The sequence below is a fragment of the Emys orbicularis genome, chromosome 12, assembly GCF_028017835.1.
Source record: "Emys orbicularis isolate rEmyOrb1 chromosome 12, rEmyOrb1.hap1, whole genome shotgun sequence".
NCBI classification, from domain to species: Eukaryota; Metazoa; Chordata; order Testudines; family Emydidae; genus Emys; species Emys orbicularis.
The window spans coordinates 37,759,607-37,775,579 of NC_088694.1; the positions used below are offsets into that span (position 1 = coordinate 37,759,607).

The 15,973-nt window shown below is 50.2% G+C and overlaps 1 protein-coding gene across 1 annotated transcript; it reads right to left on the minus strand.

The window, feature by feature from the left end:
- Positions 1-8,187: 8,187 nt before the first annotated feature.
- Positions 8,188-8,913, minus strand: LOC135886130 (angiogenin-like). Its single transcript, XM_065414000.1, has one exon. The coding sequence runs from the start codon at positions 8,893-8,895 to the stop codon at positions 8,188-8,190; it is 708 nt and encodes a 235-aa protein (XP_065270072.1). The 5' UTR covers positions 8,896-8,913.
- Positions 8,914-15,973: the final 7,060 nt, after the last annotated feature.

Below are 15,973 nucleotides of genomic sequence, written 5' to 3' on the forward strand. Positions count from 1 at the left end.
GGCGAACCATGGATTTATATAAGGGCAATAATATATTCTCAGTCTTATTCTCTATCCCCTTTTTAATGATTCCTAACATCCTGTTTGCTTTTTTGACCGCCTCTGCACACTGCGTGGACATCTTTAGAGAACTATCCACGATGACGCCAAGATCTTTTTCCTGACTCGTTGTAGCTAAATTAGCCCCCATCATATTGTATGTATAGTTGGGGTTATTTTTTCCAATGTGCATTACTTTACATTTATCCACATTAAATTTCATTTGCCATTTTGTTGCCCAATCACTTAGTTTTGTGAGATCTTTTTGAAGTTCTTCACAATCTGCTTTGGTCTTAACTATCTTGAGTAGTTTAGTATCATCTGCAAACTTTGCCACCTCACTGTTTACCCCTTTCTCCAGATCATTTATGAATAAATTGAATAGGATAGGTCCTAGGACTGACCCTTGGGGAACACCACTAGTTACCCCTCTCCATTCTGAGAATTTACCGTTAATTCCTACCCTTTGTTCCCTGTCCTTTAACCAGTTCTCAATCCATGAAAGGATCTTCCCTTTTATCCCATGACAGCTTAATTTACGTAAGAGCCTTTGGTGAGGGACCTTGTCAAAGGCTTTCTGGAAATCTAAGTACACTATGTCCACCGGATCCCCCTTGTCCACATGTTTGTTGACCCCTTCAAAGAACTCTAATAGATTAGTAAGACACGATTTCCCTTTACAGAAACCATGTTGACTATTGCTCAAGAGTTTATGTTTTTCTATGTGTCTGACAATTTTGTTCTTTACTATTGTTTCAACTAATTTGCCCGGTACCGACGTTAGACTTACCGGTCTGTAATTGCCGGGATCACCCCTAGAGCCCTTTTTAAATATTGGCGTTACATTAGCTAACTTCCAGTCATTGGGTACCGAAGCCGATTTAAAGGACAGGTTACAAACCTTAGTTAATAGTTCCGCAACTTCACATTTGAGTTCTTTCAGAACTCTTGGGTGAATGCCATCTGGTCCCGGTGACTTGTTAATGTTGAGTTTATCAATTAATTCCAAAACCTCCTCTAGTGATACTTCAATCTGTGACAGTTCCTCAGATTTGTCACCTACAAAAGCCAGCTCAGGTTTGGGAATCTCCCTAACATCCTCAGCCGTGAAGACTGAAGCAAAGAATCCATTTAGTTTCTCTGCAATGACTTTATCACCTTTAAGCGCTCCTTTTGTATTTTCATCGTCAAGGGGCCCCGCTGGTTGTTTAGCAGGCTTCCTGCTTCTGATGTACTTAAAAAACATTTTGTTATTACCTTTGGAGTTTTTGGCTAGCCGTTCTTCAAACTCCTCTTTGGCTTTTCTTATTACACTCTTGCACTTAAGTTGGCAGTGTTTGTGCTCCTTTCTATTTGCCTCACTAGGATTTGACTTCCACTTTTTAAAGGAAGTCTTTTTATCTCTCACTGCTTCTTTTATATGGTTGTTAAGCCATGGTGGCTCTTTTTTAGTTCTTTTACTGTTTTTCTTAATTTGGGGTATACATTGAAGTTGAGCCTCTATTATGGTGTCTTTAAAAAGGGCCCACGCAACTTGCAGGGATTTCACTTTAGTCACTGAACCTTTTAACTTTTGTCTAACTAACCCCCTCATTTTTGTATAGTTCCCCCTTTTGAAATTAAAGGCCACAGTGTTGGGCAGTTGAGGTGTTCTTCCCACCACAGGGATGTTGAATGCTATTGTATTATGGTCACTATTTCCAAGCGGTCCCGCTATAGTTACCTCTTGGACCAGCTCCTGCGCTCCACTCAGGATTAAATCTAGAGTCGCCTCTCCCCTTGTGGGTTCCCGTACCAGCTGCTCCATGAAGCAGTCATTTAAAGTATCGAGAAATTTTATCTCTGCATTTCGTCCTGAAGTGAAATGTTCCCAGTCAATATGGGGATAATTGAAATCCCCCACTATTATTGGGTTCTTAATTTTGATAGCCTCTCTAATTTCCCTTAGCATTTCATCATCACTATTACTGTCCTGGTCAGGTGGTCGATAATAGATCCCTAATGTTATATTTTTACTAGAGCATGAAATTTCTATCCATAGAGACTCTATGGAACCTGTGGATTCGCTTAAGATTTTTACTTCATTTGAATCTACACTTTCTTTAACATATAGTGCCACTCCTCCCCCTGCACGGCCTGTTCTGTCCTTCCGATATATTTTGTACCCCGGAATGATTGTGTCCCATTGATTGCTCTCAGTCCACCAGGTTTCTGTGATGCCTATTATATCTATATCCTCCTTTATCACAAGGCACTCTAGTTCACCCATCTTATTATTTAGACTTCTGGCATTTGTGTACAAGCACTTTAAAATCTTGTCCCTGTTTATTAGCCTGCCTTTTTCTGATGTACCAGATTCTTTTTTATGTGGCTGTTTATCATCTGATCCGGCCCTTACATTATACTTTTCAGTCCTCTGCTCTTGACTATAACCTGGAGATTCTCTATCATCAGACTCTCCCCTAAGAGAAGTCTGTGTCCGATCCACACGCTCCTCTGCAGCAGTCGGCTTTCCCCCATCTCCTAGTTTAAAAACTGCTCTACCTGTAAAGGGTTAAGAAGCTCAGGTAACCTGGCTGACACCTGACCCAAAGGACCAATAAGGGGACAAGATACTTTCAAATCTTGGGGGGGGGGAAGGCTTTTGTTTGTGCTCTTTGTTTGGGAAGTTGTTCGCTCTTGGGACTAAGAGGGACCAGACATCAATCCAGGCTCTCCACATCTTTCTGAACAAGTCTCTCATATTTCAAACTTGTAAGTAAACAGCCAGGCAAGGCGTGTTAGTTTACCTTTGTTTTCTCAACTTGTAAATGTACCTTTTACTAGGGTGTTTCCCTCTGTTTGCTGTAACTTTGAACCTAAGGCTGGAGGGGGGTCCTCTGGGCTCTTTAAGTTTGATTACCCTGTAAAGTTATTTTCCATCCTGATTTTACAGAGATGATTTTTACCTTTTCTTTAATTAAAAGCCTTCTTTTTAAGAACCTGATTGATTTTCCTTGTTTTTAGATCCAAGGGGGTTGGATCTTGATCCACCAGGAGTTGGTGGAAGGGAGGAGAGGGAATGGTTAATTTCTCCTTGTTTTAAGATCCAAGAGGTTTGGATCTGTATTCACCAGGGAATTGGTGAAGAGTCTCTCAAGGCTACCCAGGGAAGGGAATTAGCTTTGGGAATGGTGGCAGCGGACCAGATCTAAGCTGGTAGTTAAGCTTAGAAGTTTTCATGCAGGCCCCCACATTTGTACCCTAAAGTTCAAAGTGGGGAAGCAGCCTTGACAATCCTCCTCCCATAAGTAATAGCAAGTAAATGAAAATAAAGTGAGGTACCTTGATTGTTCTTGTAGTCTAACTTATTTTTCCACAGACTACTTGAAAATCACGGAGGGTCTCGATGGACCACTTAATGATCTTTCCAAATATTGTAAAAAAATGTTCGGGTATAGGGTCTGGCCAGGAGCTAAGGCAAGGGAGGGGGTTCAGGGTTGGGGCAGGAGGTTGGGGTGTGGAGCACTTACCTGGGGCAGCTCCTGTTTGGTTCTCAGGATGGGGATGGGGATGTGTGGGGGGGTTCAGGAGTCAGGGCAGGAGGCTGGGTGTGTGTGAGGAGGGTGCAGGTTTCAGAGCAGGGGCTGGGGGCGTGAGGGGGGATGCAGGAGTCAGGGCTGGGGGCTGGGAGTGTGTGAGAGGTGAAAGGGGGTGCAGGGGGCTGGGGAGGTGTGAGGGGGATGCAGGAGTCAGGGCAGGAGCTGGGGAGGTGTGGGGGGTGCAGGGGTCAGGGAAGGGGGCTGGGTGTGTGTGAGGGGGTGCTGAGGAGGTGTGAGGGGAGTGCAGGGTCAGGGCAGAGGGCTCAGCATGTGTGAGGGGGTGCAGGGGGCTGGGGGTGTGTAGGGGGGTGCAGAAGTCAGGGCAGGGGCTGGGGGTGTGTGAGTGGGGTGCAGGGGACTGGGGAGCTGTGAGGGGGTGCAGGGGGCTGGGGGTGTATAGGGGGGTGAAAGAGTCAGGGCTGGGAGCTAGGTAGGTGTGAGGGGAGTGCAGGGGTCAGGACAGGGGGCTGAATGTGTGTGAGGCAGTGCAGGGGGCTGGGTGTGTGGGGGTTGCAGGAGTCAAGGCAGGGGGCTCGGGGTATTTGAGGGAGTGCAGGGGGCTGGGAGGTGCAGGGGTTAGGGTGGGCAGGGGTCTGGGGGGGTGGGCTAGGGTTGTGGAGGTGCTCACGCAGGGGGCTGGAGGGGGTATGCCCCAATTCCAGCCCCTTCCCCAAGGCCTCATCCCCGCCTCTTCTCCTCCTCCTCTCTGGAGGGGCGTGCTGCGGCTCGCTCCTCCTCCCCCCCTCCTGCCCGCAAGGAGCTGATCCAGCTGCTATGCAGCAGGCAGGGAGGGGGGGAATGTAGCACGCTGGGGAAAGAGGTGGGGGAGAGGCCTCACCGCCGCCTCTTCTCCTCCTCCTCCCTGGAGCGGCGTGCTGCAGCTCCCTCCTCTCCCTACCTGTCGGCAAGGCTGATCCAGCTGACCGGCGGCGGGGGGGGAGGGAATGTAGCACACTGGGGGAAGGGGCGGGGCAGGAGCCAGGCTGCCGGCAGAGGCTGCCACGGAACCGCAGCAGCCCGCAGCGTCAAGCTTCTCTGACCCCACAGGAGAGAGCGGGGGGCAGAGAAGAGCGCGCCGGGGCCCCTTTCGACCGTGGGCCCGGCGCCAGTGGCGCCATTGTAAATCCGGTATTGGTGTGCAGAGCCCGCCCCAATTCTGAGGCACAAGGAAACCAAAATGAGAGCTGCCCTCTCAGTGGAGAAGCATGTAGCGATCGCCGTGTGGAAGTTGGCAACTCCAGACTGCTACCGGTCAATCATGAATCAGTTTGGAGTTGGGAAGTCCACCATGGGGGTTGCATTCACACAACTGTGCATGGCCATTACTCGCATCCTGCTATGAAGGACTGTGATTCTGGGAAGTGTGTGAGAAATTGTGGATGGCTTTGTGGCAATGGGATTCCCTAACTGCAGGGGGGTGATAGATGGCACACATATTCCAATTTTGGCCCTGGAGCATCTTGCAACAGAGTACATCAAGAGAAAGGGCTACTTCTCTATGGTATTGCAGGTGCTTGTGGATCACCGGGGCCATTTCACTGACATCAGTGTGGGGTGGCACATCTTCAGGAACACTGGCCTGTACAGAAAGCTGCAAGCAGGGACTTTCTTTCCGGACCAGAAGATTCCAATGGGGGATGTTGAAATGCCCACAGTGAGCCTGGGAGACCCAGCCTACCCCTTACTCCCATGGCTCATGAAGCCTTACACTGAAAACCTTGACAGCAGCAAGTAAACTTCAACAACAGGCTGAAGAATGGTGGAGAATGACCACTGAATGTGCGTTTGGCAGATTAAATGGTCGCTGGCACTGCCTTTATGGCAAGTTAGACGTCAACAAGGGAAATATGCTCCTGGTCATAGCAGCCTGCTGCACTCTGAATAATATTTGTGAAACTGAAGGGGAAAGTTTCCCCAGGGATGGAGCATTGAGGCGATCACTGGCGGCTGATTTGGTGTAGCCATATACCAGGGCTATTAGAGGGGCTCAGAGGGGGCTGTAGTGAGGCTGAGTGGAGAGCGAGGGACCATTACACTCTCCACTGTCTCCAGCCCCACCCCCCCAAATATCCACAGGGCTCTTGGCGGTGGAGGTGGGGTCACCGAGGATGGTGACCAGCTCCTTATCGAAGTGGCAGGTGTTTGGCGCAGCACCAGAAAAACAGTTTTCCTCCCTTGACTTCTGGCACACCTGCCTCAGCACTTTATGTTCCCACGGCACTGCTGCGTGTCCCATTCCTGGCCCTTATCACACAAGCCATGAGAGATCTGCTCATCGGCATCGAAGTTCCCACGGCTTGAGTGCAGCTGGGATGGCACAGCCTCCTCTCCTCACTGACCCAGCAGAGCCAACAGCTCTGGTGTGCTCCAAGAGGGAGAGCTGCAAGGGAAGATGCTATGTGAGCTGTCCATGACGAGCAAACAGGAAGTGGAATTTCAAAAATTCCCGGGCCTTTGAAGGGGGCAGATGCCCATGTACCAGGCTGCAGGGCAGCGGAGTTTGAACTGCTGACCAAAGTGGTCAGGATAGGCATTGTGGGACACCTCCTGGAGGCCATTGACGGTGACATAACCAAGCACAGTGTCTACACTGACTCTGCGTCAATCTAACATTGCGGCAAAAAGCTCCAGGCCTCTCGTTGAGGTGGTGAGGTTATTTTATCGGTGCAGCAGGGGAGTTAAATCGGTGGGAGGAGCATCGCAATGCGTGCACCTGCACTTTTTGGTCGACAAAAGCTGACGTTAGTCGACAGAACTGTGTCATGTAGACAATGCCTGAGCTACTCAACTTGTGGCCATATTGTCACTGGTGACACCTAGACAGGAAAAGTCCTTTAACTTATTCCCCACCCCATGAGCCAGCCAGTGCCCTGCCCTGGGGCCAGATGGGAACCAGCACCCTGTAGAGAGGAAAAGATCCGTGTCCCATTCCCCACCTCCCTGCGCCAGCCAGTGCCCTGCCCTGGGGCTGGATCAGAGTGGACTCTCTTAGAGGGGAAAGGCCCCGTGTCCCATTCCCCATCCCTCTGAACCAGTCAGTGCACCACACCAGGGCCAGATCGGAACCAGTGTCCCTTAAAGGCGCAAGGACCTGTAATTCATTTTCCAACACCTAGTCATAGAATCCTAGAAATGTGGGCATGGAAGGGACCTCACGACGTATCTAGTGCACCCCCTGCGCTGTGGCAGGACCACGCAAACCTAGACCATCCCTGAGAGGTGGTTGTGAAACTTGTTTTTAACAAGCTCCAGTGATGGTGTTTCCATAACCTCCCTTGGGAGTCTGTTCCAGAGCTTAACTACCCTGAGAGATAGAAAGTTTTCCCCAATACCTAGCCTAAAGCTGCCTTGCTGCAGATTAAGCCCATTGCTTCTTGTACTGCCTTCAGTGAACATGGAGAACTGTTGATCCCTGTCCTCTTTAGAACAGCCCTTAACATATGTGAAGATGGTTATCATGCCACCCTCAGGCTTTTCTCCCGACTAAACCAGCCAGTGAAAGGAACTGGGCCTGTTTAGTACTTTCCTGACAGGGCAGGTTTTCTAAACCTTTGATCATTTCAGTTGCTCTCTTCTGGACTCTCCAATTTATTCACATTTTTGCTAAAGTGCAGCACCCAGAACTGGACCCAGGACTCCAGCTGGGGCCTTACCAGTGCTGAGTAGAGCAAGACAATTCCCTCCTATCTTACATACCACACTCCTGTTAATATACCCCAGAATGATATTAGTCGTTTTCACGGCTATGTCTTGCTGTTGACTCATTCAGTTTGTGATCCACTATAATCCCCAGATCCCTTTCCGCAGGTAACCTAGCCAGTTATCCCCCATTTTGCAACTGTGTCTTTGATTTTTCCTTCCTAAGTGAAGCACTTTGCACTTGTCTTCGTTGAATTACATTTTGTTGGTTGGTATCAGACCAATTCCTCAATTTGGCAAGTTTATTTTGAATTCTCACCCTGTCCTCCAAAGTGCCTGCAACCCCTCCTACACTCTGCACTCCATTAGCCAAGTCATTAATGAAAATATTGATTAGTACCAGACGCAGGACTGACCCCTGCATGACCCCAGTACGGATGGACTTATATCTCCAGGTTTGACAGAGAACTATTGATAACTACTCATTCTGTTTTCAGCACTGTTAGGGCTTGGAGTGAGACACAGAGAGTGACGTCTAATTTCTCTACAGCACAGCCCCACAACCATACACTCGGCCCTTCTGCATTTGCAGTAACATATTTTATTGCAGGAAATAGGAAGAGAATCCAACTCATCAACAGTTACCACAGCAACAGTTACCACAGTACCATTTCCCTACATCACCCAAAGCAATAGAGGAAGATTTCACTATATTGTATAGTGGGCACTAGGGGCAGCAGAGGGTGGGGGCAGGGAAGGGACGGCTATACTGTATAATAAAAACAAGGGGCAGCAGAAAGCGAGGGGTGGGGAAGGGGAAGCTATACTGTATAATGGGCAGCAGGGGGTGGGGGTGGGGAAGGAGCAGCAATACTGTATAATGAGTACTAGGGGCAGCCATTTGTGTTTGTATCCTGCTGGCCCAGGCTCAGGGTCTCAGTGCCAGCTGGGGGCGGCTGGGGGCCCAGATTTTCACTCGTCTGGATGGGAACTGGCCCCCAGAATGGGAAATCCCCCTGCAGGCCCCAAGCTGCCGGCCTGTGGGATAAGGAGATGCTGAATATCCCTGTGGGGATTCATGGTGGGTGTTTTCCGTGGGCGGGGGGAGGGACAGGGCAGGATAGCCCCCAGTGACAGAGGACTGCCCATGAGCAAAGTGGGGTGGGGAACAGGGGGGTCCCATGCTCCCAGGGCAGGGCAGGTATGTTGGCTCTAAGTGCACGGGCAGCCGATCTTCACAGCCCACGCGGACCCTCGTGTTGCCAATTGCAGCCCTGTATTTACAGTTCCCCGGGTAGGAGCCGGGCAAAACCCGGCACACGGTGATGTCGAAAGATCTGTGGCTGTCGTAGAGATTACCACCAACGGGTGTCCCTGCATATTTACAGATGTCTTGGAGCTGGTTTATGGGGGTATCAATGAAGGTGTTGGTGGGTTTGCAGGCAGAGCAGGTCAGGCCCCGGCGCTGCATCATGAGATCATAGTAGATCCGGTCATTGCGGGCCCTGGTCTTGGGGTTGTTGACGTGTTGTCTTGCAAACTGCTGGTAGCTGGCTCCTTCGCTGAGCTGGGCCAGGCCAACGACCAGCAGGATAAGGGGCAGCAGGAACATGAGGCGGGGTCCCCTGGGGACCATGGCTGCATCTGTCACTGGATCAACCTGGAGTGGAGAGAGGGGGGAGATGGATGGAGACAGCGCAGGGTGGGTATCTGCCTCCTCCATGGCACTTCCAGGGCCCAATCGCCTCCCCCTGCCAGCCCATGCTACCCCTAACACCTCATTACCGCTACCGTGATCAAAGTGCCCATTGTTCTGGGTGCTGCCCAGAGCCAGACAGAATGTCTTACACTCTCAATACGTAAAGTGAACAGAGAAAGGGTTCTGATCCCCATATTACAGAGGGGAAAATGAGGCACAGAGAGGAAAAGGCGCACCGTTTCCACTCCCACATGGATAATGCATACTCTACACCAGGGGTCTCAAACACGCGTCCCCCAGAGTTATTTCCTGTGACCCGACAAGCTCCCCTCCCCGCCCCGAGAGCACCGCATACCCACTCCTCCGCCTCCCTCCGAGTGCTTCCTGCCACCAAACAGCTGTTTGGCAGTGCTTAGGACTTTCCAGGAGGGAGGGGGCAGGAGAGGGGACGCGGCGCATTCAGGGGAGGAGGCGGAGAAGAGTTGGGGCCAGGGAGTGTATTTGGGGAAGGGGTTGGAATGGGGCAGGGAGGGGGTGGAATTGGGGCTGGGACTTTGGGGAAGGGGTTGGAATGGGGGCGGGGAAGGGGTGGGAAGAGGCGGGCCAGGGGTGGGGCCTCATGGAAGGGGTGGAGTGGGGGCGGGGCCGGGGGCAGAGGGGGGGGCTTTAACCAAAGTAATTCTAAAAGTAAGTGTGTTTTGTCCTTTGAGTGAGGTGCATTACTGAGTGTTTATATTTTATTAAAACCCCTCAGAAATGACTTTGGCATTGAAAAAAAGAACACTCCTGGAAGAAAAGAGAGTTTTCCAAGACAAATGGGAGAATTTATATTTTTTCTGAGAGGTAGAAGATACAATTCAATGCCTTATTTGTCAGCAAACGATTGCTGTTCCCAAGGAGTATAACATGCGTTGGCACTACGACATGATGCACCGTGAAAAATATGATGCATTCACTGGAAAAATGCAAGAGGAAAAAGTTCAGCAACTTAAAGCAGCATTTGCCAAGCAAAGAAATTTCTTTTTGGAGATTAACAAGTCTAGCGAAGATTCAGTAAGAGCAAGTTTTGTGATAATCGAAATGATAGCTAAATCTTCGCAACCTTTTACAGAAGGCCTATTCGTAAAAGAACGTATTGTGAAGGCTGGCAAAATGTTATGTCCTGATAGGAAGAAAGTTTTTGAAGGCATAAACTTGTCTGCCAATACAGTTGCCTGCAGGATAACGGATTTAGCAGATAATGTGCAAAAACAATTGATTCAAATGTCAAAAGACTTGGAAGCATTTTCAATTGCTCCTGATGAGAGTACAGATGTATCAGATACCACCCAGTGTGCAGTGTTCATTAGAGGTGTGGACTGCAATTTGAATATAACTGAAGAATTGCTAGACTTAATGCCACTGAAGGGTACCACAATGGGATGTGACATATTTCAAGGACTGGAAGAGTGCATTGAAAAAGCTGCGCTGCAATGGAACAAACTGGTATCTTTGGCTACAGACGGTGCGCCATCAATGTGCTCTGAAAACGTTGAAGACCAGACTGAACAGCCTCAATATACCAGGAATTAGCTTCACCAGTATACATTGCATTTTGCACCAAGAAGCCCTGTGTAGTAAAAGTCTACAAATGAAGGAAGTTATGGATGTAGTTATTAAAACTGTTAAGTTTATATGTGCACCAGGGCTGAATCACAGACAGTTCACTTCTTTTCTAGCAAGTATGGACAGCCAATATGGGGAACTTCTGTATCACACTCAAGTTAGATGGCTGAGTCGTGGAAATGTTTTGAAGCGTTTTTTGCACTTAGAGAGGAGATTGATTCCTTCATGAAAATGAAAAACAAGGAGGTTCCACAGCTTGCTGATTTCACTTTTATCTGCAACCTTGCTTTTCTAACCGATGTAACTGATCACCTGAATGCACTGAACTTCAAGCTTCAGGGTAGAAAACAGGTGATAACACAGATGTATGACAGTGTTAAGTCATTCAAAGTCAAGCTTACGTTGTGGGGGAAACAGCTGACTGCTGGCAATTTGGTCCATTGCTGGACTCTGAATTCCTTAGGAAAAGTTGAACCCAAATCCTTGAAAGAATATGCAGATACTGTATCATTTCTAACTTACACAAACAGTTTGATGTGCGGTTTAAAGATTTCAAGGCACTTGAACCACATTTTCAACTTTTTTCCACACCATTTGCTGTGGAAATTGACAATGTTGCAGAGGAAATGCAGATGGAATTAGTGGAGCTTCCAGTGTGATACCATTTTGAAGCAGAAGTATACAGATGTTGGAATTCCAGAATTCTACTGGTTTGTTTCACAAGAAAGATTTCCCATGTTATTCTCTGCTTCTGCAAGGGTAATGGCAATGTTTGGAAGTACATATATATGTGAACAGTTTTTCTCTTCCATGAAGATTAACAAATCTGTGTTAAGATCAAGGCTCACCGCTGCCAGCTAAGTGGCCAAAAATGAGATGACTGTCAAAATTAGCACTGACTTTTCGCATTACAGTTTTTAAAAAGTGAATACATTGACTTTTAATATCATACTGTATTACTCTTCATTTTTTTCATTTTTGACTATACTTTTGCATCGTTGTATGAAAAGGTTTCAGTGATGTGTCTCTCAGGCCAATGCACTAGTCCTCATGTGGCCCTCGTGGTGATTTGAGTTTGAGATCCCTGCTTTACACCAGTGGTTCTCAAACTAGGGCCGCCACTTGCTCAGGGAAAGCCCCTGGCGGGCCGGGCCGGTTTGTTTACCAGCCGCCTCTGCAGGTTATGCTGATCGCGGCTCCCACTGGCTGCGGTTCACTGTTCCAGGCCAATGGGGGCAGAGGGAAGTGGCAGCCGGCACATCCCTTGGCCCGCGCTGCTTCCTGGAGCGGCGAACCGTGGCCAGTGGGAGCCGCGATAGGCCGAACCTGCTGATGCGGCAGGTAAACAAACTGTCCCGTCCCATCAGGGGCTTTCCCTGAACAAGCGCGGCCCTAGTTTGAGAACCACTGCTCCACACTATATAATAGGCACGAGGGGCAGCAGGGGGTGGGGGTGGGGAAGGGGCAGCTATACTGTATAATGGGCACTAGGGGCAGCAGAGGGTGGGAGTGGGGAAGGGGCGGCTATACTGTATAGTGGGCACTAGGGGCAGCAGAGGGTGAGCTGTGAGGAAGGAGCGGCTATAGTGTACAATGCAGAGGTTCTCAAACTTCCTTCAATGGACCATCAGTCGTCCGCAAGCTCCATTCAGGTGGTCTGTGGATATTTCCCTCTAAGGTGCACGCCTGGGCGGCCGCACTCGAGACAATGAAGGGTCAGCGCGGCTCCACTAATTAGGTGCCTGGACCCTAAAGAAGACGCACATGTAAGGTGAGGGGGTGGCCTTGGGGTGAATAGGGATTAGGTGGGAGGGGGCAGGGGGTGAGAAGAGGGGGTGGGGGGAATTTGAGACGTGCAGGGCTGTGGCGGCCAGAAAAAGAGGTGACTTTCCCTAGCTCCAGGGCTGTGGCTGCCAGGGAGAGATGACGTTCCTACCCAGCCTCAGCTCTATAGCTGCTCTGGCGGGAGACACCCCCTCCTTCCCAAGCCCAGCTCGGGGGCTGCTGTGGTGGGGGAGAGAGGGAGAGACCCCCCTCCTTCCCAGCCCCAGCTCGGGGGCTGCTATGGCACAGGAGAGAGGGCACATCCATCGCATTAGAAAGGTAAGACTACTGATATTAAAATATAAGTTGTGTGCTTTTATTTGTAGTACAAAAAAAGTTTATTATTATTAAGCATTTTTGATATAGCACTTTTATCCAAAGCACTTTATAATAGTTAGCTAATTGTACAAACAACATTTGGAAAGATCATTAAGTGATCCGCCAGGACCCTCAGCAATTTTGAAGTAGTCCACGAAAAAAAAGTTTGAGAACCACTGGTATAATGGGAACTAGGGTCAGAAGAGGTTGGGGGCAGGGACGGGGTGGCACTGGGGGGGCAGCAGAAGGTGATGGCAGGGAAGGGGCGGCTATACTGTATAATGGGCACTAGTTGCAGTAGAGGTTCTTCATGGCGTTGGTGGGATCGATACAGTTGACTGTGAATGCTGGCTGCAGTTCTGGGGTCCACCTTCTGGAAAGGAGCAGAAAAGAGCCACAACAATGATTTAAGGGCTGAAGAAATTGCCTGAGTGAGAGAATTAAAGAGCTTGATCTGTTAATGTATCTAGCAGCAGTCTGAGAGGTGACTTGATGAGAGTGTACATGGACCTTCATGGGGAGAAAACACCAGGCACTCAATGTCTGTTCAATCTAGCGGAGAATGGCAGAGAAAGAACCAAGGGTTGGAAGTTGAAGCCAGACAAATTGAACTTAGAAATAAGGCCCCAGTTTTTAATGGAGGGGATGAGGCATCATTGGAACAAATGAGCAAGGGGAACAAATTCCATCTTCACCATAGGCGCCGACTCCGTGGGTGCTCCGAGGATGCACCCACTGGCAGCTCCCCACCCCGCCCCAGCTCACCTCCGCCTCCTCCCCTGAGCGTGCCGCTTCTCCCCCTAGCTCCAGCTGTTTCGGGGTGGCAAGTGCTGGGAGGGAGGGGGGAGGAGGGTGAACACGGCACGCTCGGGGAAGAGGCGGGTGGGGATTTGGGGAAGGAGCCCAATAGGGGTAGGGAGGGGGCGGAGTTGGGGTGGGGACTTTGGGGAAGGGGTTGGAATATGGGCGCGGCAGGGACGGGCCAGGCCCGGAGGCGGGGGGGCGCGAGCACCCACTGGCCCCGGGAAAAGTTGGAGCCTATGCTCTTCACCATCTCTGGCTGGCTCCAATCCAGACTAGACAGCTTTGTGGAAGGTGCTTTAGCCAGACACGTGTGCTTGGGCTCAGTGTTGGGGTAACTGGGTGAAATTCTCTGCCCTGTGATATACAGGAGGTCAGGTTAGATAATTGAATGGCCCCTTCTGGCTTTAAAATCTAGGAATGGTTCTGGTGGGAGGCAATTCACGGAGGCCGGTTCAGAGTGTGAACACCCCAGCTCTATAGGCAGGGCCGGCTCCAGGCACCAGCTTACCAAGCAGGTGCTTGGGGTGGCCACTTCGGAGAGGGGTGGCACGTCCAGCTGTTCGGCGGCAATTCGGCGGACGGTCCCTCACTCCTGCTTGGAACGAAGGTCCTGCCGCCGCAGATTGCGATCGCGGCTTTTTATTTTGTTTGTTTGTTTGTTTGTTTGTTTGTTTGGCTGCTTGGGGTGGCCAAAACCCTGGAGCCGGCCCTGTCTATAGGGCTTCTTGTGCAAATGGGTGAGGAAGGGATGCCTCAAGGCAAGGAATGGTCCAAAATTTCCCCATGGGTTGGACAATGGATCCCACCCCAAAACTAATCCCCAGAGAGATCCCCCCACTCAGAACCTCTTTGTAACCGCCATCCCAGCATGTGCTCCCATCTCTCTCGTAACTGATCCCCAGAGGTTTATGAGTCTGCCAGACGGGGAACCTGAGCTGGGATTTTGAAAGGAGCCTTCCAGAGTTAGGTGCCCAAATCCCGCAAGAGATCCCCTAACTCCCTTAGGCCCCTTTGCAGACCCCAGCCAGAGTCGTCCAGCAATAGCAGTTCACGCACTAGGCTCCAGTGAATTCTAAGCCATTGTCTACACTAGTACTTTTGTTGATAAAACGTTTATTGGTCAGTGGTGTGAAAGAACACCCCCCTGGGTGACAGAAGTTTCACCGAGAAAAGCGCCGGTGTGGACATTGCTATGTTGGTGGGAGACGCTCTCTCCCATTGGCATAAAGTGACTACATGGGACACTTTACCGCGGTGCAACTGCAGCGGTACTGTGCTGCTGTAAGGTCTGTAGTGTAGATTTGTAGTGTAGTGTGACAGACCCAGACCAGTGGGGTACAGGAGTCTGGTACAGGGCAAATATACTGGTCACTGGATGAGTAGTTTTCTGTTCCCTGAGTGACCAGAGCAGGGGCTGCACTAGAGTAATCAGGAACCTGCTAGAACCAGTTAAGGCAGGCAGGCTAATTAGGACACCTGGAGCCAATTAAGAAGAAGCTGCTAGAATCAATTAAGGCAGGCTAATCAGGGCACCTGGGTTTTAAAAAGGAGCTCACTTCAGTTTGTGGTGCGAGTGTGAGGAGTTGGGAGCAAGAGGTGCAAGGAGCTGAGAGTGAGAGGGTGTGCTGCTGGAGGACTGAGGAGCACAAACTTTATCAGACACCGGGAGGAAGGTCCTGTGGTGAGAATAAGGAAGGTGTTTGAAGGAGGCCATGGGGAAGTAGCCCAGGGAGTTGTAGCTGTCATGCAGCTGTTACAGGAGGCACTATAGACAGCTGCAGTCCACAGGGCCCTGGGCTGGAACCCGGAGTAGAGGGCAGGCCTGGGTTCCCCCCAAACCTCCCAATTGACCTGGACTGTGGGTTCTTCCAGAGGGGAAGGTCTCTGGGCTGTTCCCCATCCCACATGGTGAATCTCTGAGGCAAGAAAATCCGCCAATAAGCGCAGGACCCACCAAGATAGAGGAGGAACTTTGTCACAGTAGACATAGCCTAAGTGTCCCACAGGGGACCCAGGTAGCGCTGGTCAGACGGTCAGCTCAGCTTTGCACAGCATGGGACGCTGAATGTCACCTCCTGGCGATCGTGTCCTCTCAACCCGTCCTCTTTATTTTATTCTCCTTTAAGGAAATGAGCAGACAGCCTGAGCTCTGAGCTTCCCTCTCTACATGAACTGACTCTCACATGCTTTGTGTTCTGAAATTCTGCAGTTCACAGATAAGATATAAACTGGTGGAAACTTCTGCTCCAGTGCTCAGAGGAGCCACAGTGGGGTCTGCCAAGCCCTCTGCCTGAATCTCTAGGTGACAAGTTCTTTCCTACAGACAGGAGTCCTGCGTCTCAACCCCACCCCCACCAGCCTCCTGCTCTAATCCACTAGACCCCACTCCCCTCTTAGACCTGGGGATAGAACCCCAGGTCTGGGAGGGGAGTCCTGGCTTCCAGCCCTCCCCCCACTCTAACCC